The sequence below is a fragment of the Mercenaria mercenaria genome, chromosome 9 (genome assembly GCF_021730395.1).
Source record: "Mercenaria mercenaria strain notata chromosome 9, MADL_Memer_1, whole genome shotgun sequence".
NCBI classification, from domain to species: Eukaryota; Metazoa; Mollusca; class Bivalvia; order Venerida; family Veneridae; genus Mercenaria; species Mercenaria mercenaria.
In genome coordinates this window covers 18,322,615-18,349,460 of record NC_069369.1, presented here as the reverse complement: position 1 = coordinate 18,349,460, position 26,846 = coordinate 18,322,615, and the positions used below count along the sequence as shown (strand labels likewise).

General features: G+C 34.6%; 1 protein-coding gene across 1 annotated transcript; it reads left to right on the top strand.

Moving 5' to 3' along the window:
- Positions 1–23,153: 23,153 nt before the first annotated feature.
- On the top strand, positions 23,154–25,328 carry LOC123547785 (trace amine-associated receptor 1-like). The gene has a single exon (XM_045335043.2). It carries the CDS (start codon positions 23,869–23,871, stop codon positions 24,847–24,849), a length of 981 nt encoding a protein of 326 aa, XP_045190978.1. The 5' UTR covers positions 23,154–23,868; the 3' UTR covers positions 24,850–25,328.
- Positions 25,329–26,846: the final 1,518 nt, after the last annotated feature.

Here is a 26,846-nt window from a genome sequence, read left to right as displayed (position 1 = left end):
ACATATAGCACAATTCTGATATTATAGGCAAATTTGTTATATCATTGTCAAGCGCGTAAATCGCCAAAGGTTAGTATACTGCTTATTCTTTTGACGATAGAAGAATGTACGAAACATTGCCGACATAAAAAAAATACGAACTTTACAATACACCACAGTTAAAAAAATTCGCTTCAATACCAAGAATACAACACAGACGTCCAAATTTGACAAATAATTCTTTATATTTACATTGACAAGCATTCCCGGGATAATTTGAAGTTTTCAAACACTAATTTCTGATATCAAACCTTACTTGTCCCTAAGGAACGTCTTGTTTTGACAAATTATTATTATATCTTACGTAAATGGGAAATATTTTCCAATTGCTGTTCTGTTTTAATAGAACAGCATGATAGCCATGATTGGGCTAAACATGTAGAGGGAAGACAAGTAATGTAAACGTGAGTCAAAGTAGAAGAATATGCTGATAAAACAGTAGAATGAATGAAATTATTCTTGATTAAGCATACGGTACATCCTACATAAATATGGTCGAAATCTTAATTTACCTCTTATATATATATATATATATATCGTGTCGATAATGAAAACAAGTTCAAAACCCGGACATAAGGAATAAACATGATGTTTACTTACTGTAGAGGCAGTATAAATATAATCATCATGTTCAAAAGCTTTGTAATACAAAATAAAATGTTTATATATTTCTGAAAACAAATCCACCAAAACTGTGAGCAGTTGAAATGCCGATATACCATTACATGATCTAAGAAAATGCAACTCTTCTTAGACCTCAAGAGCGATAATATCAATGGGGTATTTGATATTTGAGTCGCACCACGTGAAAACCAGTATAGTGCATTTGCGACCAGCATGGATCCAGACCAGCCTGCTGTCCGCTTGCTTTCAAAGCCTATTACAGGTATAGAAACTGTTATTGAACAGCATGGATCCTGGACAAACTGCGCGAATGCGCAGGCTGGTCTGAATCCATGCTGGTCGCAAATGCACTATATTGGTTTTCTCACAGTGCGGCTCATTTGGATCTGTTGTATTTTGCACCGAAACTTTATATTTGCATTTAACAGCTGCCAAAGGATGGAAACAAAGCAGCACGTTGTCATTGATCACGTTACCAGTGCACGCATAAAACATGGACATATCAAAATTGAAGGACTCCAATTAAAGTCTCTGCTAACTGCCTTGGCACTGGTTTTAGTACGGTAAAGCGGAGGAATTTAACGACATAGGGCAGTTTCCAGGTCTGGTTTTAATCAATAGTGCTGAAGTTATGTTCAAGCTCCATTTTAATGTTTGGAAGATATGTGCAATACTCTGTCTTTTTTTAGTAACTGGTAATATCTATGTGCAGTGCTTCGTTTCAGGGAGACTTGGAATGTATTATTGCTATTGTATTGGTGTTTTTATCAGGTCATATGATATATCTACTGCCACAAAACACCTTTGCCGGAGAGGGCATGTACTTACAGTAAACCCTTTTTCACTATTTGGACTGTGAAATAGTATACTATGTGGATCTATGAAGAAACTTGTAAACTCCCCTCCCTTCATTCTACGACATTTTACATTAGTTTTCCGACAGTTAATTGGTATTGAGTCCTTTGGGGACTAATTCGTTTTCTATTGTTATGAAAGAGATTTTATCTTAACTGTTTGTAAGAGGGATATTATTACATTTAACAATGAATCACGCTATCTTCAATACATTCTGATTCTTTGGTCCAATAGTTAATACTACTTTTTCTGAGGAGCTCCAGTGTAAATATATTTGTAATATGAAAATTTTTGTTTGATTAAATTATCTTAACTTTTCTTCATTAAGATTTGGATTCTGTCCGCTCAGCAATGTAACCCGGAACATTTATTTCAAATGAAGGGGGATAACTGCTTACAAATAACTTATTTATTATGATGGAAAAGCAGTAAGCTCTATTAAAAGTAAAATAGATTTCTCACTTGTTAAGATATGGATGAACGTGAAATCAGGTTTAAGATTTGAACAGAAATGTAATACGAGTCCCTCAGAGCTGCCGTTGGCATTGTTGCGGAGATATTAAATTTTGATCCAAAACGATTGTTACATTCATATTAAACGAACTTAGCGTTTTAGGAAAAACCTGTAAATTTTGATTCGAAGCTGCAAACTATAGTACAATATACCAAACATGTATAATAACCGGTAACCTGGTACCTATTCAATGACAACATGCAAGCTAGTTTACACTAATTATTTTATGTCGGTTGTGAAACAAGTTCTACGACTTAAAGAATTATTCTTCACACCTCGTTTGTGGTCGTATCAACGCCTTAAGGGTTTGAAAGGAGAGGAGTCATTTTTTCTATTAATACTCAGAACCAAGCAAAAGAGCTATTGGTACGGTTATGTCAAGCCTTTGGTATGACGCTGCCGGTAAGCGAACAGAAAAATTCTGGCACCCAAACCTGACACTACCACTAATGTTTCGGAGCGCAATATGTCTAATGGATAATGTCACATCACATTCGAATTGTTGAATCTCGTAATTCGTTGGTGACGAACAGTGTAATTGTTTAATAAAACGATTTGTTGTTTCTGTGTCGGGTGATATAGTTTTATCAGGTGCTGACCCGGTGTGATTTCTTTCATGGACTGTTAAACACTTGTGCGAGCTCTATGTTCGCTTATAGCTATTACATATGAATGATTCTGCAATACAAAAATCACAATTTCGCAAACGTATTGCAAAGTTTTTCACTCAGTGAAAATTATGTTTATCAAGATGTCAAGGGTGCAGAAGATTTGTTTCAGTCTTTAAAAATGCCAACAGTTTTTAGTCGTACAGCATACGCTTATAGGAGGACTATAGCTGGACGTGTTGAAATTTACTGCATCCTTCTTGTCATTTTGTACTGTGAATGTTTTGCTGATTAGAAACCGTGCTTTATTTTATGGCCATACATTTCCTTAGTTCATTATAATGTCAGGATATGGTCTAGATGTTTAGCTATAATTGTTCCGGTGTATTTATATCATTTCAGGGCTTTTCCATGAAAGGTAATGAAATTATTAACATATACACAGTGTAATGTAAAATATACAACTATGTCATTGGTAACACTATAACTGGTATCAAGAATGAGAAAGTTTTTCTGCTGTTTCGAACGCTTAAAAAAATTTATAACCAGTTGCCTCCTGAAAGGAAAAATTATGAACCCCCTACAATGATGTGTTTGTAAAGAACTGAACCTTTACTATTCAATATGGGCACTGGACCTCACCATGAAAATTTAACTTGAGTTCTGACGAAACTTAGAAGCTAATTAGCACCAGACAGATAGCTCTTGGAGTATGTATGGATTTTCGATTCGAATCCTGTGACCAGCATTCCTGGAAAACTACGAAAGTTTTTGCGTAGCCACAAAGACTGGTATGTTCCAAAAGGTGTTTTGCAGGTTTATAGCTAAATCTAGCATTTTGTTGAAAAACACAATATGTAAGAAAACTCTCCTTTTCGTGTAGTTCCGGAATCTTTGTATTTTAGATAAAGTGCAGTGCAATTCCATCCCCACCCAAGCCCTTGAAGTAAATGTAAGAATTTTCAAAATCAGCTTAGAATGAGAAAGTTATGAACATTTCAATATTCGATTAAAGATGGCAGCCATTTTATTTCTATGGCAAAAAAAGGACATAAAGCTCACATGAACCTTCTTTAGTGGGTTCAAAACATCCACACTTAATTGTCATGGTAGATTCACTTTATTCCTGTGGTAACATCTCTTTGCATTTGAGCAATGCAATATAACGTTTATAGGCTTGAAGTTACATGTAGCTATGGAAACTATTTAACATAGAGTATGGAATCCTGCATACATGTTTAAAGCATCCGAAGCTTTTATAAGTGTATTTAATGTTTGCAAGATGATAATCATATGATTAAATTTCACTCGACTTTCGGTGCTTCCGAGGGATCTACTTTCCAGATTTTAATACGTAAAATAGAAGACTGAAACTGTGTGTCATTATGCAACACATTACTTGTCTTATGATTATTATGTCATAGCGTTAGAAAAGATTCTAACACGACCAGCAAATAACCTATATACACATAGAAGAACATCCGTCAAAGGTTATTTTGCGATAACCCATGTGCGTGCAGTGACGACATCCGACCCAGGTGCGTAACACGGTCGTAAAAAGTAGTTACCATTTTTTCTAACACAGTTGATACTAGTATGTCGTGTTAGAATCGAAATAACAAGTTCCCAAGTATGATTTATCGTAGTAAACCCGAGTTTGTTAACGAAAAATTTTCTCAGACCTACGCCTGAATATTTATGAACCTAAACACTGGTTATACGTAACATGACGTAATTTCTGATTTTGTGTGTTGTATAAAATAGAATAAAACGTATTGTTATAATCAAATACTAATTAAAACATGACTGTGCCTCGTGAAGCATGACTGCAAACATTTTTAAACACACGTATGATTATATTTATAAGTACTGCGTCCATATGTTTAGTATGTCATATAAATCCATTCGTGCACTATAGGATTTTCTGCAAGGTTACCCCATGGGTATGATTTTCTAGTTCAGCAGATACAAATAAAGAAAATTTTGCTAAATTTAACTAGCGTAATTCTGATTTGTTTTTAAAATTCAGTAGTAATTTAATTAAAGACACTTCTGTGAGCATGTACTTCAAAACCCGAGTTTCATGGGGATGTGGTTTAAAAACTTCGTAAGATTTTGGGTCATGGTAGTTTTCCAGTTGTATTTGGTAAAATTATAAAACATTTTATTAAAAGAGGTTACTACCCAACTGTTTTGAGACACACCGCATGTTTAGTGTTCAACCCGTTTACAGTTGGACATTACGCTTCCCTCTTTGATTGTGTCTGACGGAAAAGTGGAAGATCTCTGTGATAAGCAGTTTTTAAATCCCACCAGGACTAAACTGTTTTGATTTCTGTTTTTCTGGCCCGCTTCGTCGGCCCATAAAGGTGATTCTTTTGAGGAAAATATTCATTTGTAGGTAAAAATCAAATTACGAAACATAGCTTATTGAAAAAGGAAGTTGTGAAATATTCATCCAAGCGGATTTAATTAAGTATGAAATAGTTTTTGTTAGGTAACAGGCAATTTTTTGTGTAGTTATCCTCCGGTTCAAGCTGTTTTTACTCTCGTTTTATTAGCGTGTCGGTCGGTACACAGCTTGACATAAGGTAAGCATGATGTTTACTTACTTTCTTGGCAGTGCTTGATTTTATAGTGTTCCAATCAGTTTAAACGGAGGAAATGATAAACATCTGGTTTAATGAACACTGCTATGTTATGTTTCATCAATAATTCACTTGTTTATTGTAATGTTTGAAATGTCTGATGCATTGTGTAGAGTGTAGACCATTTTCTCAGCAGGAAACATTCTGCTGTCAATATTTCCTGTTTATTTTTTGTTGTTGTTGTTGTTGTTGTTGTTATTGTTTTTTGCATTACGTCACATCGCCACAATTACAGACCATATGGCGATTTTCAAGCTTTTCATGGTAAAGGAAGACGCCAGGTGCCCGTCCCGTCATTAATTGAGCCACAGGCACCTGAGTAGATTCGCTGGCATGGACGTCTTCCTCACACGAAAGAATTCTGCACTCCGTGTGTGGTTTCGTATTTATAGTGTCAGGGGCAAGTGATTCGAAGTCAGCGATATTAATCTCTTGGCCACAGACGCCCTGTCTGATATTTATGTGTGTGGTATTTGTTGCATTTGTGTATTTTTACTTCAATGGAAACACCTATTAACAATGTACAGCTGCTACTTATTATATTTCTCACTTTCGCATTCAGATAAAAGATACCTATCATTATATTTGTCAAAATATTTTTTTGTGAAATAATTTTATTGTAAAAGTGACAATATTTAAAATGCAAGCTTCAAATTAAAAAATTGGCTAGGACTTTTACTGAAATAAATAAATATCAGCCATGTAAAGCTGACTATTTACAAGAAGTGGATCGCGCTCCTGGGATTTAAGATACGTTTCGGAACGTGTCAATTCCGTTTTGGCCTTTGTCCAAGCTACTTTTTTAAATAAGGACCATTTTCTTGCCGTTTAGTATTGCATATTGTTGAATCCCTTTGTTTGCTTGGTTAACGGTCTTGTTGTTTATTTATATTATTACTGTTATTTCCCTTTCAATGTAGCAACATTGTGCTATATCTGCATTACTCTTGTCTTTGTTCAGGTTCTGTTCATTTGTGTACAGTAATATATGAGGTATCTGTGATTATGTCCACTTTCGCTTGTTTCTCATGTATTAAATGACGAATTATTATTATATTTGTTTTATATAATCAACTGAGTAACTAGAATTCCATACACGACAGTGTCCTGCTTACTGCTTACTGCCTACCGCTTACCGCTTACTGCTTACAGCGTCCTGCTTACTGCCTACTGCTTACTATCTACTGCTAACTGCTTACTGCCTACTGCTTACTGCATACACCTTACTTCCTACTGCCTACTGCGCACTGTATGTATTATATATAAAATATAGAATTAAATAGGAAAAACTTTAAAAATCTTCTTCTCTGAAACCATAAGGCCCAGAGTTTAGATATTTTGCATGTAGATCTAGCATTGCCTAGTAGTCCTATACCAAGATTGTTCAATTTATAGCCCCGGGTGAAAAGAGGCCGCGCCCCCGGAGTCACTTGTTTTACACAAAGCAAAAGGCCCTTATAACTCGGCAATGCTTGGGTATAGGACTCACAAACTAATAGAGAGGTTGGACCTGAAAAGAAGATGACTTCGAAGTCAAAGGTCAAGTTCGCTGTGACCTTTAATTAGTTCCAAAAAAGCTGATAACTCTGCAGTGCTTATGGCTAGGACCCTCAAACTTAGTAGGGATGTTTATATTGACGAAAAGATTACCCTGAAGGTAAAGGTTATGGTCAAGTTGAATATGATTGAGTTGGGCGATATAGGGCCATCATGGCTCTCTTGTTCTTTTCAAGTTATACACAGGTCTGATATGACAGTACGTATTATGGGGTCAACGGTGAAAGGCGTCCTCTCTCTAAATTCAACAGTTTTTATCAGATCCTCGTGAAACTTGGTCACAATGTTTTGTTGTTGTTTTTTTGTGTGGTTTTTTTTTGTACAATGTTTCGTTCAAGTTCGATAATTAGCCAAATCGCCCCAGTCACTCCTGAATTATGGCCCTTGAATTTTCCAAGATAAGCGATGTCCGCTCTCTAAGTCGAACGATTTTGATCGGATCATCACGAAACTGTCACAATGTTTATGGGCATAATATCTGGCTCAAGTTTGATAACCAGTCAAATCGCCCTAGGCAACTAGAATTAAGGTCCTGGAATAGACCAAAATTGTCCGAATTAGCCTTGTCCGCTCTCTAACTCGATCACTTTTCATCGATCGTCATGACTTAAAATCATAATGATTATATCTTTCTCAGGTTCAATAATGAGCCAAATCGCCACAGTGACTTACAAATTATGGCCCTTTAATTGTCCAATATTGACCAATTTAAGCCTTGTTATTATTGGCTATGGGATAAACGCAGACCAATTTTCTGTGGTACAACATGGTTGCTACTTCCAATTTCTCTACCTGGTAAGGACTTTTTGTGGACTCAGAAATTTCTTCTCGTGGGCTTACATTTTAGTTTTAGAATTACTTCCCAGACCGGCGTATTTTGTAACAGTTAGGCATTCTTGTTACTAGTTGTTGTTAATATTACTCTTGACTTATAAATAAATTATTTTTTAAAGATTTCCGTTAAAATGAACGTAGGGTTAGACTCTTTAAAATACAGAGCTTCATAAAGTAAAAGTTCTTCATTTTGCTTCACTCTATAGTTCTATAGTTTTACATATTTGGAAGAAACATAGGCAGGTTTTACTTTTGTCCCATGGTTATTTTTGAATGTATTGCGCAATATTTAAAATTTAGATTTCTATCTGATTAAACTCCCTAGAAAATGCATGTAGATCTAGTATTATCTAGTGGTCCTATTCCAAGATTGTTCAAATTATTATCTTTGAGTGAAATGAGGTTCGCTCCGGGGGTCCAAAGTTTAACGTAGACTTATATAGGAAAAACTTTCAAAAAATCTTTTTGTTTGAAAGATCAAGGTCTAGGCCTTTGATATTTGGTATGTAGCATTGCCTAGTAGTCCTCAACAAAATTGTTCAATTTATAACCCCGGGTGAAAAGAGGCCGCGCCCCCGGAGTCACTTGTTTTACACAAAGCAAAAGGCCCTTATAACTCGGCAATGCTTGGGTATAGGACTCACAAACTAATAGAGAGGTTGGACCTGAAAAGAAGATGACTTCGAAGTCAAAGGTCAAGTTCGCTGTGACCTTTAATTAGTTCCAAAAAAGCTGATAACTCTGCAGTGCTTATGGCTAGGACCCTCAAACTTAGTAGGGATGTTTATATTGACGAGAAGATTACCCTGAAGGTAAAGGTTATGGTCAAGTTGAATATGATTGAGTTGGGCGATATAGGGCCATCATGGCTCTCTTGTTCTTTTCAAGTTATACACAGGTCTGATATGCCAGTACGTATTATGGGGTCAACGGTGAAAGGCGTCCTCTCTCTAAATTCAACAGTTTTTATCAGATCCTCGTGAAACTTGGTCACAATGTTTTGTTGTTGTTTTTTTTGTGTGTTTTTTTTTTGTACAATGTTTCGTTCAAGTTCGATAATTAGCCAAATCGCCCCAGTCACTCCTGAATTATGGCCCTTGAATTTTCCAAGATAAGCGATGTCCGCTCTCTAAGTCGAACGATTTTGATCGGATCATCACGAAACTGTCACAATGTTTATGGGCATAATATCTGGCTCAAGTTTGATAACCAGTCAAATCGCCCTAGGCAACTAGAATTAAGGTCCTGGAATAGACCAAAATTGTCCGAATTAGCCTTGTCCGCTCTCTAACTCGATCACTTTTCATCGATCGTCATGACTTAAAATCATAATGATTATATCTTTCTCAGGTTCAATAATGAGCCAAATCGCCACAGTGACTTACAAATTATGGCCCTTTAATTGTCCAATATTGACCAATTTAAGCCTTGTTATTATTGGCTATGGGATAAACGCAGACCAATTTTCTGTGGTACAACATGGTTGCTACTTCCAATTTCTCTACCTGGTAAGGACTTTTTGTGGACTCAGAAATTTCTTCTCGTGGGCTTACATTTTAGTTTTAGAATTACTTCCCAGACCGGCGTATTTTGTAACAGTTAGGCATTCTTGTTACTAGTTGGTTGTTAATATTACTCTTGACTTATAAATAAATTATTTTTTAAAGATTTCCGTTTAAAATGAACGTAGGGTTAGACATCTTTAAAAATACAGAGCTTCATAAAGTAAAAGTTCTTCATTTTGCCTTCACTCTATAGTTCTATAGTTTACATATTTTGGAAGAAACATAGGCAGGTTTTACTTTTGTCCCATGGTTATTTTTGAATGTATTGCGCAATATTTAAAATTTAGATTTCTATCTGATTAAACTCCCTAGAAAAAAGTGTTATTGACACATACATTTTGTGTTTTATAATTACTGTTTACCAATATAACTTTTATGGCTATTTTATCAAAATAATTGGTAAATTGAATTTTCTGCAGTTTTCTTACAGTGTCACTTTGAAATCTCTCTGTATTTGAGCTTTGAGAAAATATGCGGAATGTTTTGATATTTTTGCTATATAAAATATGCACAGTAAGCAATAGACAGTGCGCAGTAAGCAGTAAGCAGGACGCTGTCGTTTATGGAATTCTATACAAAACAGCATCACCATGAACCAGGTTATCAGTGGTTCAAGCATCATTAATTGCAAATCATAATAAAAAAAAATGCTGAGCAGTAAAAGCTGTATCTGAGTAACAGTTATGTGTGGTCGTTTCAGACTGATTAGTTAGATTTGTTTATAAAGTTTTTTAGAATGCATTATCGCCAGTACTGTATTTGCCAAGTTTGTAAGAATGGTCATCTCTTATAACTGTACTTTATTTTCTTAAATAATCTCATCTTTTATCTTATACATACTGGCAACAGTATGAATTCATTAATTTAATTGAAACTAGTCATTAACTGTGATTCCGCTTTACTATTTTTATCTTTATTATGATGTATGCTTAATTGCTCAGTATTTCTTAATAATGTTTAACATTTTGTACATATATTGTACGCATATTTGCTATGAATTTGTGACATCTTTTAATGTCGGACAGTAGTGCATAGGATATGGATAAACATGTGGCAAAGATGTTCCCGTTTGTGAAGAAAACACAAAAATTACAAGAAAAAACTTTAAGGTATCCCAAATCTTAAAAGTGGGAAAGACACTCTCTATCTGTCTTAGAACCTCCTATCTTAAAAAGGGAGGTCAAACGATTTGAATAAAATAGTTTCCCCTTAAAAGTTAAGTATATCTACATAGTCATGCGTCATGTGATCTAAATTTGGAAAACATATCACAGACATGGACTAGCAACCATTTGGTATTGACAAAATATACAAATTCTATTCGACGATACTCTTTTAACGTTTGACATACACACTTGAAGGGGACGTTATCAGATAATGTGTGTACGCATTATAAACCGAGCGGGTAAAGATGTTTTGTGAGGAAAGCATGGAAATATGTATTTAACTATTATGAAGACAAAATGGTATTCACGGTTCGTCGGCCCGAATTATCATTCAGAGGGGCCCCAAACGGGGAAACGTATTTTGTATTTTGATCAAATATATTTAAAACGATTCCCAAAAAAACGTAACCCATGACCTTAATCAATTATAAACCTTGACACAAAATTTATTCAATCACGTTTTATTCACAATGTACAATATTCAGGAAAAATGACATATATGAGGCCCTAAAAGGAGATAATTTTACAGCAAATTAAAACATATATAGCTGTTTGTGTTTTGGGGGTAAAGCACGTGCATACCCAAGGCTATGTAAATGTAAACTCCAGTTTGTTTAGTTCTCGTTTAGGGCAAACCCATTATTTTAACTTGGGAACATACGCCGCTTTTCATGGAATTACACGCAAGTGTATCATTGTTCAAAGGTTCCATGCGCACCGCCGTATGAACACATCTGCGGATGTCTAGATTACATTCTAGTACTTGTAACATGTGTAAATGTTGAGTTCTACTAAGCCCGGGGCTAGAGGGCGTGGACGGTAGCTTGCACTTCCACTAACGTCCATGAACAGGCTCAATCATACCGAGCCTGCAACATTTTCGTTTTTGTCGTGTTGAGCGACCTTTGGAGTTTCCACTTTTTCTATTCTATTATATACATATACAGCTCCTTAGTGTAAATGTGTAAATGAACCAATATATGAACTAAAAGGGGAGATAAATCTACAGGGCGTATAAATATTCTGATCTATATAGATTGTGGAGTTGTCTTACTAAAAATGCTTTAATTCTGGGATTGGTGATATTATATGTTTCATCTTTGTTTCTTTATATTGACTAATACATACTAACTTGTTCATGCAAAGTACTATTTCAGTAGTTATTTTGTGATTTCAAGATAAATCTTGTTTTATCTATATGGCTGTAAAATGTTTCTATATTCTTTTTCAAATAATTTTGAATGTAACCTGTCTTATTTGCTTTACTTTTGTGTTGTTTAAACTTTTATAAATCGTATGTGCTGCTCTATTTGTCCTTACTAGTACTTATTTTTTCTGTGTCTTTTCTGCTGCGTATGTGCCATGCTTTTAACTTAAAAATTGCTTTTAGTCTCAGAATCTCATGTACTGCTTTTAAGTGACTTGTATCTTGTATTCATCTATCATTAGCATGATTGGTCATCTGTTGTCTTTTGCTGTGTGACTTATGCATTTATTTTGTAGCTGCTTTCATTATGTTGTACATTTACGCAATGTTCTTAAAAAGCTTGTATGTGATTATGTTGTATTGTTTAAACTAAGTATAATGAATTGCTACATTACAGAAGTTTGAATCTATCCTGGTGACACGGTATCCTTCATCATTCTTAATCAGGTTGGTGTTCTGTTACAAACATGTAGACATACCTGTGGGAAAGGTCATGACTTTAGCTTGTGACCAGGCAGAAACGGATCCAGAATCTTAGAGTAGAATTGACTAAATTTCTAGGAGGATTCTGGGATATGTCCCACAGAAATGCCTCATATGGTACAAACTACCCACAAGTGGTATTTCTTAATAGTTTACTCAATGTCATCATTTCCCTTTGCACCATATCCCACACATTAAATGTTTACTTTGTTCATGCACTGAAGGAGCATAATTTCCAAGATCTCATTTTCACATTCACACGTGTAAAGATTAGGATCCTATTCGTCACTTAAGGGAAGAACGGGTTCTCATTGTCACATAACACAGTCACATGCTAGTATTTCACTTTTCACTTTTCCTGTGACGTTTGTTGCGTTCTTCATATTTTACATTTTTCACATATTCCTGGGTTATGAACTCCGAAATGTATTTTATCATAAGTCGTATGCTGTTTTCATAGAAACTGGTTCATCAAAAGAAGGTTAACGTTTAATGTTTATTTTGGGAGTTGCTGCAGAAGCGCAGTTGGTAGCGTGACTGGGACAACGTTTGTGCCAGGTGATGTCGTCGAAGCGGTGCGGTTTCGATCCTAGCAATGAGGGTTGTTCACAAATAACGTAGATGTTGTCACTACTACACTCTTTCTACTGACTACTACAAATTTGACGTGATTATAACAATAGTCAGGAACTACGCCTCCTTAAAAACAGTCACTTACACAAACCCGGCGCTCGGCGATCATATTTCAATGACGCTTTCGACGTCGTGAGTTCATCGAGATGCTCACGTTAAATTTTGTTTGATTTATATTTGTAAATTTCTTCTGTTAATTTTGATAAATAATATTAAAGACATAATTAATTGTTTGGTTAGAATTCTGAAAACAGTGTGAACACTTATGCCAAGCATCTCTGATAGGATGCACACCGTACGAAGTTGGTTTTCAAGGCGTCTGAAGTTGTTGTTAACGTCGAACCACGGATTTTGTTTGCTTCCCCCTCGACCTTCGCAGTCGTGTAGCAGTTCTGGGCCTTTTGTGTATAGCTTGTACCACTTGAAGATCACGACACAGATGACCGAACATTGTTGCAACATCTCTACATAACAACTGTCTGATTATCTATGCGGGCCAATGGCGACATCCCATGCGTTATAAACAGCAATACGCACATACTGTAAACGGTATTTATTTCCACCTCCAAAATCCGAATGATGGTATACTTTCGATGCATATCGCACTGACATGTTGCTGCACTTTGACGTATTTTCAGGTAGATAGGTTAACTATTAGTGTTAACATTACAGGTCTAATTCAAATCATGACAGATGTAAAGCGACTGCGCCCATTATGCGTACTTTTGGTAATTAAAACGTCCTACGCGTTTTATCTATCAGCCAGAATGTTACGAAAAATATATGTCCAAATTACACAAAGATTGCGGCTTACAATAACATATTTCGCATTGCACTAGTCACAACAGGCAGTTTTTGACAGCAATTATTGAACAGCACGTACAGTGCTGAAATATGTTGCAATTTATGTTCAATTTGATATAAGGATTTCGGGAATAGGCTGTAACTTTATAACGAAGTGAGGATTTTTAAAGATTGAATAGATATTCACAAAGGAATGCGACGTACAACGTATACGTCGACCACCTCAAGTCAATATCAAAGTCACACATTGACATTAAAAAGACATTTGATTATATTTCGTGCCCACCCCATATCTCATAAGTCCCTAGATGATTTTCGTAAAGCTGAAGCATATATGTCCATTGTAGCGGAGTTCTTTCAATCGAAGGGTCTTACATTGAACCCAACATGATAAACTGGTTGAAAGCACAGAAAATGATCAAATAATGATTCTGTACATGAAAATATACTATTGTATCAAATTGCTAATTACTAAAACGGGGTCGTATGTATCAAAGTCAATAATCAAATGTCAAGGCCACGGTTGAATGTAAAGCATCCTAGTCCCAGATTTTGCTGATATTTCGTGTCTGCGCCTTAAGCTTGTATCGTCGATCTCCTAGTTTCCGAACCCCACCTAGTTTAGAACCATTTATTTCCTCGCGATTTATTTTACTGACGGCACGTGAATGATGTCATCGTTGACCCCAACAAGTGCTTTGTTTATATTTTGCGCGCTGTAGCTGTTAAATTGGAATATGCGTCAGAAACAGGTGTTTAAACTTTTGTTAACAAGGATTCAAACTGTGCAGTTTATTTACATCATAGAAGCAGAGACAATCCACTAACAATTAAATGGTTTGCTGCTGGGTTAAAAGACAGGTGGAGCCTGAAAGTCTTGAACTGCGGTAAACAAAAATCTGGAGACTGACATGAAATGCCAGGATCTGATGGACAAACCCGGAAGTATATATAACTTTGATGAAAAGGAGTGCAAACTATGTATGCTCCGCCATACGTTGCAACAGCTCTTTCTAGAACAGAAGCAATTAATTCCACCAGGTCTGCTATTACAACAACACTCGGCTGTGGGAACGTAATGCAGACACTTCTTCACCAGTGAGCTGTGTTATGCTTCAAGGTAAACTCGTCCGATTTGTCGTCTCTTCAATTTTCATGTGCAGTAACATGATCCACAATGCTTGTCACACAAATCCCACCATTCTTTGTTTAAAGGGCAAAAAATGACGAAAGAACTTCTTGAGGGATCAACACCGGGCTCTGGTAATACATTTACAAATTCTGGTAGGTCAAACTCTGATGTGTTTCTCGAGTATCTACAAGAACATTTCATCAAATATGCACAACGGGGAAACAAGGAGCAGCAATTACTACATATTTTCGATGGAAAAATGTATATTGCTATTACAAGAATTTTTTCTTGAAGAAGTTCATCTCAGTTCCTAGTAAATAGTGTACTTATTAACTGTTAATAACATATTAATTTGCTAGTCATGTTTAATGCGTTTTTATTACAACCTATATTCTTGTATGCTGCAGGTGACACATCAACATGCCAGTTATCGAATGGTCATAGCAGAATAACATTCTGTTCATTGTGTTACCAGCACACACTAGTCATGTATTACAGCCAAATTGGCCCTTGCAAAAAATATATATCACAATGAGAGCCATAAATTTCGTAAACATCATATTTGTAACGTACAATGAATGTAAAATATTAAACAATGTATCATTGTTAAAATAATCTAATAGCCATTAATGAATATCAATGATTTTGTTATAGTTTGAAAATAATACTACCATTTCTCAAACTTTATGTTACATTGTTACAATGCTAACTTTATTATTTTTAATGATATGTGTTATAAGCCAGCATGAAATAATACGCATAAATCCCATATTGATCTAAATGTGTTCTAGTCATATATGTTTAATATATTGAGATGCTATGAAGTAAAACTTTAACAGTATGTTTTTTATTATATGTGCCTCCATATCGGCGGCCATTGTGTTTCTAGCTAAAGGTTACAACACACTAAATAGCTGTTCTTCTTTATTCTATATAAAATTGACATATTTCCAATGGCTGCAGCACACATCAAGACCCATTTTAAATGTCTGTATCTTACATTTTCTTAAAGAATATTGCCAGACTGCTGAATAAAACTCAAAAGAAAATGGGGTCATATTTAATGCAAGAATAATATTTTCAGTCAAACACACAAACTACAAAATCAACTAAAAAAATTAGACCCCAAATTGTAATGGTGGTGTATGATCTAAGTATCCATGACAAATTCTGTCATGTTATTATTTCATTATGAAAATGCTACCAACATGTCAGTATCGATCTGTCATGTGATTTCAGCAAAAAATGCAAAGAAAATAAGCAGAGCAAAAATCGGAGGACTATTTGAATCCGCCATTATGCGACTACCTTTTTTTCGCGCCATTTTCTCATTTAGTGTTTGTATGCCTAAATGCTCAATAGTGCAAATTTTGTCATGATATTTGCCAAATGTAAGTGCATGTCTGTATGTATGTTGACGAATGGGGTACACCCGAAAGGGGCATCAAGAAGATCAGTCATTCATGCGCTGATGTAAAGAATAGCTCTTCCTCGTATTTGATTTGTCCTTGCTTTTGTATTTACAGACTCTTTGAAAGCTATCTTTATGAACAATTAAAACAAACTATTCATTGTAAACCCCAATCACTGTGCTAGTACCAACTGATAGCTTGGTCGGCTGTGGTAATCGTGATAACGTGGTCTGTCGGACTGTCCAATCGAATTTCAACTTGTTATGATAGTAAATCAGGCGCATTTTTACAGGCTTACAAATTATTTCTGTTCTCGCAAATTCCATCCCAGTATAAATAAATTGATGTCAGCGTGTTAATGTAATCTTACTGTTAAAATAAAACTGAAATACCAATGGTAGTTAATGTAGGAATTTTGCTAACTCGTACATATATGTTTTATTACATTAAACATTATTGTGCTATTCTGTTACAGATGCTGGCATTTGTAAGTACCTTGCTGATACCAGAAAGATACCCTGTAGAGGACGTTATCTATAAGTTGTAGGTCGTTTGGCAAAACGTTGTTTGAAACATTTGTTCCAAAAACAAATACGTCTAGAAATGGTGGTTTATTTGAAAAACACCTTCATCAAATGTGTGATTACAAATGTTTCCTAACGGTGCGATTTCAACAACTACAAGAACAAGTCAGGTGTTATTCTCGTTAGCAGGAAGTTAATGTGGCACTGAGCAGCGAATGCGGGAAAATTTGACAGCGGTACAGGCCTCTTTGTTTTTTTGACGATATGTGATTTTCATTTCTTTCTAACTGATTCAAAGTATTGTTAAAACTATAGAACGTCTGTATTGTATTAACAGCAGTTTAAATAAATGCATTTCTATTTCAAACAGCTCGGTTGATATGCTGATAAGACATATTTTTGACACATGAACTGTGTATTATAAAAAGTTGAATAATGTTTTTCGGTACATTTTTAGTATGATGCTGGTAGACTAGCAGACAGAATATACAATCACAGTTCGAACCCTTCGTAATTCTTGGAAAATTAATTTTATTGAATATTGCTTGATTTGATGTCGTATATTATGTCTACATGCACCTCTTATTATGACAAACGACCATACTATATATGCAAATTATAAGGAGTAATAAATATCATTTACATTGTTTGAAAATTTACAGATGATGCTTTTTTTTTGTTTGAATGATATTAAACAAAACGAGGTCGTCTATATTTTGAGTAACAAATCCATGTCGTAAACCCCATTCCTGGGGTTAAACCGTTCAACGAGGACCTAAATTATGGTTCTTTGCGATGGTCTTATTGCTCGAGTTTTGGGGTTAAATGTTCAGGATGACCGACACCACTGGCTTAATTAATTTAAGGAAAAGCCAGATTCCTTATAAAGCCACTTTCTGGGCTATTTCAAAGTTACTATAATGCCAAGTGCTGTAATAATAAGTTTAATTATTATAACATCACTTAGATTATAAATTGGAAAAGTCAACACATTATTGTAGAATTAAATAAAGACACAAGAGTAATTTCAGTTTTACAAATTTCTAAATTATTCCCCAATAAAAATAAAGTCCAAAGTTCCTAAAATTGGCTCCAATTTCCAATAATTTCCTATCTAAGAGAAGTGGTTAATCCAAAAGCGTAAGGTAGAAGAGCCAAGAAATAACTGATAAGCCTATATTTATAGAGAGGCACCAAAACTGCTGTAATCTGATTGGTCAATGACATTTTCCCAAATATGTAAAACTTTTCTCACCAAATGCAAGAAATTGAATAAATGTCATCAAAATCCAATTACATCAACACAAACAAGAAGAAAAACTACACCTTATCAGTATATCTCAAATTACAAATAATGATTAAAAGCACTTAAATCAAGTGTCAAAGAAATGACACACAAAGTCTCCCTAAAATATCCAATATGGCTGCCAAAACCAGGTGTTCACATCTAAGGGCTATTTTTAAAGGATTGCAACAGAACAAGGATTCTAAAAAATCTACAAAATTTCACATAACTAAAAATTAATATCCTTGACATGACAGTAAAGTTTCAGACCTGAACAATATCACTAAATATTTTTAATAAATAATTTTCATTGGCCAGCTTTAGACATATAAGAAATGGACTAGCAAAAATGTAAACAAAGGAAACTTTTCAAGATTACTTTAAAGCTACATAATGTCATGTCCTCAAACTTTACAGAGATATTAAGACATATATTTACAATATATTGAAAGTGGAAATACCATGGCAATATATAAAATATGTATTTAGGAGCATTTAATGGTTTCTGCTGATAAACTTTCTCGAAGTCGGGGAGTTTTTAGGTATATTTTTGGGAATAACTCGACCAATATTTACTCAATAAGATTCAAATTTTCAGCAAAGCTTCGTCATAGTGTATTCTTTAATGTATGGTAAAAGAACATGGTATCTTAAATTGTTTATTTAGATATTTACAAAAAGCAAAATATTTCATTGCCAAAACCCAGATTTACCACATCCAGATATATAAATACGTTGTGCAGATAAGGCTAGAGATGTGTCCATAGGGCACGGATGCCCCCAACATGCTACGTTAGAACACAAAGGTGCGAGTCCTGTAACTGTAAACAATAGAACAAATAATACTGATCTGACGGACTGAAGAAGAAAATGTAACTTAAGTATTTCTTTCATGATTAAAAGATAAATACCCCCTTTTAATGCTGATAGTTTGTACCAAGTTATTTGAATATCCTTCTGTGTACATATAAGTTACAGGCTAGACAAAAAAGAACAACATCAAAAAAGGAGAACAGGACATCTTTAACTTCTTAGTGTGGTCTTGATATCTGAGCTAGGGATCTAAGTTTTAGATCTGACATATCATCTTATTATAACGAATGTTTGTGATAAGTTTTTTGAAAATTCATGTATGTGTACAACAATACAAAAGGTTTAGTCTGGACGAGAAAGGGTGACCCTGGCCTTTAAACTAGGGGTGAAGGTCTCTCATGCAGAACATTGTCTATTTACAGTTTATGTTTGTGCCTAGGTTTTGAACATCCATTTATTCATGCAAAAGTTATAGACAAGATACCAGGATTGTAATGTACCTGTAATGGTGAATGTTTGTTATTTGAATATCAATGCATGCATAATTATTTTAAAATGCGTCACAGCACAACAAAAAGTATAGGTTGGACACGATTTTGTGAACAGACACACGGACACATGGACGCACCCATAATATGCCCTCTTCATTTTGTTATCAATATGCAAATTTCTCTGTTTAGGATGAAAAACATTAAAGTTCAAGGAGACATAGATATGCAATGCATTTACACTCTAGAAAGTGAAAACCCAACATCTATATATGGCAATTACTTCATTCTTACAACTTGTATGCAAATATTTTGATAACCATTAATCTTTGTTAATTAAATTTGACCTTATATAATGATTTCTTTTATGATACTCGACGAAGCCTCCCCATGTTCCCTCCCCCAGCCAATAGTTTGATTGCGCAACCAAGGCAGGCAAAGGGAGATAATAATAATTTTTCAAACATCAGAAAAATATATAATGTTAATGCAAATCCTAAACAAATATAATGCAGTAAGTTTTCCTAAGGCAAACTATATTTTTGAAATTAATTTTCCGCTACAATAATCTGTCATGGTTTGACAACTAGGATACGAAAATCAAATTAAAAAAAGAACAATCTTGATGATGCATGTCTTGTGAAATAGCTTCATAGGAAACTTGACATGGTGACACACTGTGAAAAAACAATCAGCGGTCCACTCCTTTGACCAGTTACAAAATGCTTATCATTAAGGGGTAAATTTTTAAACAGGCAATATTCTTATTTTAGATATATTATAGTAGTTTAATGGATCTTTGGTTATTTGACCAACTCAGAACTTCAACCGCTAATCTTAATCTGTGTCTTAAGCATTTCATAACAAGGTTAATTACTGTGTCGTTTCATGACTGAATTTTTGGCTGTATCCAACATAAAAAGCCATGTGGGGAAATCTTTAAGGAGCTCAGTAAAAAGTCACCTGATATATTCAAAGATCAAATTTGTCGCTAGTATTTTTCGAGATAATGAAACGGCAAGAACGAAAGGCATTCTTTAGTGTCAACCGGGAATAAGAACGAGAAAGGAACGGACTGTGTTATGGTTTTGACACTCAGCCAACTCCTTGGGCAGTGTCCGGCGATATACCGATAAAATGTTTTAGAAAAACGTTAGACAAATATACATTGATAAGGGTCAGTTACGTTTTTGTACATGATAAAATATTTAAGTAAATTATTTTTTGCTCTAAAAGTAAAATTTCAAGTATTTATTTAGTAAATCTTAGCATCATGATTTATAGCCGTTCACATGCATAGATTTACAAATATGTGTTGCATATTAACTAGAAAATCACTGACAAGATGTTCTAAGTAAATGAAGTATGTTATGAACAATACCATTCATAACTAGAACATCAATTAGATATTTTGCTGGAAATTCAAAAATACATAAACACAAAAGGCATGGAGGCTGCCACGGTCAGACTGTATTATGAACCAGCGGACCTTTTATAAGCTGATATAAAGGCATGAATTGTAGAAGTTAATAAATTTTGACGACAGTTGATATATGACAGACCACCCTAAAATCGGGATAGTTTACTTAATTTCGGTAAAGTTTATCTTGCAAATTGTCCTACCTACAAGGCCATTGAAAAAATGTAATCCCTAATAAAATTGATTGTTTCGGGAAGAACTTTCCTTACTGTGAATTAGCTGACATATATGCATAGTGTATTGCTTCAGAAAAAAAAGTTCTACGTGTAGCGAAATCAATTGAGGTGCAGTATATATGCCGAAAGTTAGGAAAACATGTTGAGTGCAACATTTAGTATATTATATAAAAATCACAAACATCCCTCCACTGTTTACTAATGTGGATGACATTTTTTCTCATACAGGTTGCACATGCTTTGAACAAATGCATCAATTAGAAATTGTAAAGAGTTTCATTATGATACTCCTGTGTGATAGCGTTGATAACGCATTCAACTCTACTTAGCCTCAGGCTATGCTATATTGCACCTACATAAGATCAGTCACAAAGGATAGCAACCCTTTTGTTGTGATAGTTGCTGTCAGTTGCACATAGCAAATACAAATATACACATCTTTGATTCGCTTAGGTCAAGATATTGAAAACATGAGACAAATACTTTTCAATAAATTTAAGGCGCATATTTTACAAACACAACTTCTTATACATAAAACAAGCGGACCATGATGAACCTAAGTTGCTCATCTGAGTTTTGCTGCTTGCTTGAACAGTTTTTGGTAGATGGTGATATATGTAAGGAAAAAGTCTGTGAAATTATTTTGAAATAATGCCAGTGTTTGACAAGAATATTTCAAAGTTTCTAAGAAATATATACGGGCAGGAAAAGTGTGTGGTGGGATAGGGGAGGACATGGGGTAAGACGTTGGGGGAACGAGAACATTGGTTACTAACAGACAATATCATACAGTTTCCAATACATACATACAGGGAAGTAACCACATACGCTGGCGGCCATGGTCTTGACGAAACAGAATAGTTTGTACAATCTTCGATAAGGGTCTCCAACTTCGATAAGGGTCTCCCAAAAACGTTTTCGTAAAATTATTTTAAAATTGGGCCTGCTAGTTTTGTCAAGACGGTTTTTAAACTTTCCACTATATACTCGTGTTTTTGATGAATCAAAATAATTTGAAAATCTTGGTAGAGGGTCAAACAAAGACCATAACTGTGAAACTATTTTTAAAATCGGGCCAGGAGTTTCTGTTGATTTCTACGTTTCCACCATATACATATAGGGAGGGAAAAGTGACGACATTCCTTAGCAGCCATGTTTTTGACGAATCATATTAATTAGAACAATCTTGGTAAATGGTCACACATGAATCATCTGTGTGAACTTAAAATCGACCTAGCAGTTTATATGTAAAGCGCTCAACAATCGTAAATGATGTATATGGTGAACTTAGAAGAACACCATGAATATTCACCAAAAATACTGTTAATAGATAAATATTCACATAATGAATAAAATAACTAACTCCAGACAATCAATCAATATTATTTAAAATACACCATATGTTGAAGACTTTTTATGTTGAGGTAGGTGACACATACGATGGCAATATTTGGGCCAATGAAGTTAAAACTATTTCCGATGACCACGGTTTATTTGGCAAACACTAGATTAATGTGCTTACTATCTTCAATAAATATAGGAAACTAATAAGAAATATGTATCTCTAACAATCAACAACTCTCCTCGTCTTTAAACTTGCTTGGCTAAGCAAGAATTTGAACTAGAAATATATTTTGACTTTATACAAGAACCTAAATTCAGAATATCTTTAACAAAGTTCCAGACATCATCCCATGATCAAAGGAAAGAAAGAACTTGTACATATCGTAATACTGGAATAATCGGACATGAGTATCATTTTTCTTTTATTTGTCCTCGGTTTAGACACCTAAGAATGAAATATTCAAAAAGTTCAATCAATTGTAATGATAAAAACAAGATTTTTTAATATTAAGGCCACGTGCGGGGTAACCCCGATTATTATCCCCGCAACTGGTATAATAGGGGTCGGATAGCCATCCGCCTACTTACCTTATAATATTCAAAGATTTATATAGATAATAAAAACTACATACACCCATACGCTGTAGTATACATTATGTCTTTTCAACAAACAATTGATAATATTTCTAATTTTAAGAAAATAAACGGACCTCAAACATTCTGTATTAAGAAAAAAAGGGAATTTAGAAAAATAGTTTCGACATTTGTCACTTTTCTCAATGATGAAATACAAAAGCAGCAATACGGTGTTACCATAACTTAAACCCGGATACAATGACCTACTGTAGAATAATAGTACGATTTCCAATAACTGTCGGCTACCAATACTGGATTTGTGAGGAAGTGAACTACAATACTCAATACAATTTATTCACATTTCTATTGTTACGGAAATTCCGAAAGCTATCGAAAGCGATAGAGAATTTACTTCATAAAATCTAGCTTGAAAAAAGTAGTTCATCTCAAAACCTTTTTAAGGAAAATATAATTTCTTGCTGGAATGTTTGAATTGCAATTAATGGTGTTAAGTTCTATTTTTAAATATCAAATTAACTTTTCTATTTTATTACATCAAATGTGACATTTTGATTTACAGGTGAAATATTGAATAAAACACCAGTATGATTATGAAGTAAAATACGTGGAAATATTTTCGACATTGAGGGACAATGAAAACGACAAGCGTTGCATCAAATGACCTCGGAACGAGCAATAGTGGTACAGAAACAGATAACCATAAAGTGTTAGGCTATCGTCATTCATTTGTGTTTAGCAGAAAACATTTTGTTTGACGTATATTGGCCTCATAATGTGTACACAACGGAAAGAATTTATATTTCTGCACCACTAACGTTTCTATACTTTTCAATACGTGTCAAGGAAGTTTTCTTTTTCTGTTCATACCTGTATACTTTCTAATAATAACTTAACTGTTATAACAAGACATTATCTTGTTTCGAGTATCAACAACGTTCGTATCGGAGATACATTTTCGTACCACACATGAATGTTATAAATTGCATCTCAGCCGAATTGCTATCTAATCATAAAGAGGTTGGGTTTTAAAAGAATCATTCAAATACATCTACTGCTAAGCATAAAAAGAGATTCATAAAAATGAATATGGGTAATGTGTCACTTCATGGGGATTTTAACAATGCAACAAACATTTCTTGTTCTGTTCATATTGTTCCAGAAATGAAAATGGTTTCAAAATTAATACTATTCTCGGTGTTTTCAGTTTTCATATTCGGAGCAATAATTTTAAACATTCTTCTAATAGTTCAAATAAATAGGAGAAAAAAACACAAGGAATTCACAAGATTTTTCTTGACATCTATGGCAGCAGCGGATCTATTTGTTGGAATGACATTGATGCCATTTAGCATTGCAAATGAACTCACTGAAATGAAACAATTTCTTGGACCTAGAACGTGTTCTTTAATGAACAGTGCTGATGTTATGTTGACGTCCGCATCAATTATTCACTTGTCAATTTTAACATTTGAAAGATACATTGCACTGTGTAGACCATTCTCTTACATGAGGATATGTTGCAGACGAAATATGATTTTTCTATTTCTTATGTGCTGGCTTGTTGTAGCAACAATTTCGTTTGGTTTCATCATGCCCGGATTCCACCATACTGGGATCGAGAAACATATTCTCACATGTAATGTTCACGTTTTGGACAGGTGCAGACTGATTGTGGGTATATATTACGAACTTATCATCTCTGCTCTCACATTTTTCATTCCTGGGTTTTTGATATTAGGTTTGAATATTAGGGTTATGAGCCATGTTAGGAAACAAAGCAGGAAAAGAAAATATGTCCTTAGAAGTGAATATAATCATAACCAAAGGAACGGAAGTGAAACACAGAGCATGCGCATTGCAAGGACAATAGCCATTTTGACAGGATGTTTCTTTGTTTGTTGGTTACCATTTTTCATTGTAAACAAAATAATTGTGTTTACAAATTACAGCTTCCCTTACATTGCAGAAGAAGTGGTATTGTGGTTAGGATATGCAAATTCATCGATGAACCCTTTACTTTACCTCCTGCTTCAAAGCAAATCGTGTATAGGGAAACGATAAATTCAAACATTTAAAATTATGTATATTTCATAGAAATTGATATGAGATGGTAGACGCTTTGGAATTTATCATTGACGTTTACATGATTTAGATAAATGTGTATATTACAAATTGCATTTTTGATATTATTTCAATCAGGAAGCAGTATTGAATGCTTTATGAGCCAATACATTTGTACCTTTAGAACTCTATCTGTCTTCTTTTCACGCTGCCTCACATCTCTCAAGAGCATTTTGGGCAGGGTACATGTCGGCTGTAGGTGAAGATAAAAGTATAAACTGAAAGAAAGTTTTTCAGCGTTCGTAAGAATCTTAAATGTAGCAGGGGTGTTAATACGTGAATATGAAGGAGTAAAAGTAGTATAAAAGCAAATACCATTAATTAGTACCTTAGCTATGACACAAGGTCAGGCAGTGTTGCTATACTAGGGGCAACCTATTAACGTTGGGGAATCTGAAGTGGAAAGAATTTGACGGAGACTGAGGTAACCTGATCGGGGCTTGCAAATATTCCAGGAGGGAGTTACTTCAAAGTGATGGTATACCTTGTAGAACATGACAAGTGTTGAAATCTGAGCGACTATTCTCAGTGGTACGCCAGTCAAAAGAGTTAGCTCACTAGCGTATCGGGAACAGCCATTTTTGCCTCATTTAATTATAAAACGCTGGACCATTTCCATCTTGGATTTGTTGACCTGTGTGTTTGATGACCATACAGATGAGACATATTCTAACTGATTTGTGACTAGTGTTTTGAAGGAAAAGGAGGTTGCATTGCTTGTTAACTTAGGAATATATATAAACATATATATTATATATTATTTCTTTACTTTTAAAAAAGTCCGTCCGCTAAGCTCAATAGGGAGAGCGCAGATTTACGGATCACGGGGTCGTGAGTTCGATCCCCGGGCGGCGTGCATGTTCTCTGTGACGACTTAATAAAAAAACATTTTGTCTGAGATCACTCTTCCTCCACCACTGATTCGTGTGGTGAAGTTTGCAAGTACTTGCGAAGAACAGGTTTGTACTGGTACAGAATCCAGGAACACAGGTTAGATTAACTGCCCGCCGTTAAATAACTGAAATACTGTTGAAAAACGGCGTTTATCTCAATACAAACGAACAATCCAACAAAACCAGAAAAAACGTAAAAAGCCTGATAAGTTCGGCAAGCACATTAATTTATTATATACCTAAATAAATTCTGTAAAAAATCAGCTTGTATTTCACAATTAAATATGAACACACAGACAAAAATTCCGTATTGTACCTTTTGAATTCCGTATTGTACCTTCCGTATTGTATGCTGTCGGACTATTTTCAATAATATGCATGACACGACACATTTCTATATATAGCGCACATAAAAACTTCACTTAGTTCCAGTCAATATCGATAAACATTGAGCATTTCGTTCAAGAACAAAACAAGAATCAAAAATGGTAAAGGTATATAATAAAAGGGTCATTATAACAGTAGCTGGATCTGGGACATTGTATTCGGCTCTCGTGGATTTTGCAAGGTCGGATCACACTCGGCGCTTGCGCGCCTCGTGAGATCCGATCTAACAAAATCCACTTGAGCCGAATACTGCATCCCAGATCCAGCTACTGTTATAATAACCCTATTTTACTCTTAATGCACATGAAGCTGTAATATGTCGTCAGTTTTTGTATCTACCCTATGTTTTTATGATAAAACTAATTTTGTAGCAAATTATATGTTTTAAGTTTATGTTTATTTTTCAGTTTCTACATGACCAATATAATATAGTAGATTTTATTTTCAAAAGCCAGTAAACAAGAATTTTTCACTAGGAATCTAATACATATATAATACAGTTACATGACTGGCATATATACATAATACTAAAAATGTAATATGTATTAGTTAAAAAAATGTTTTATACAAAATTCAGTACAACATGGCTCTTGTTCTTTTTGCGCGACAGAGATTTGTATCTTATACATGAATCACTCAGTAACGGAGAAAGAGAAT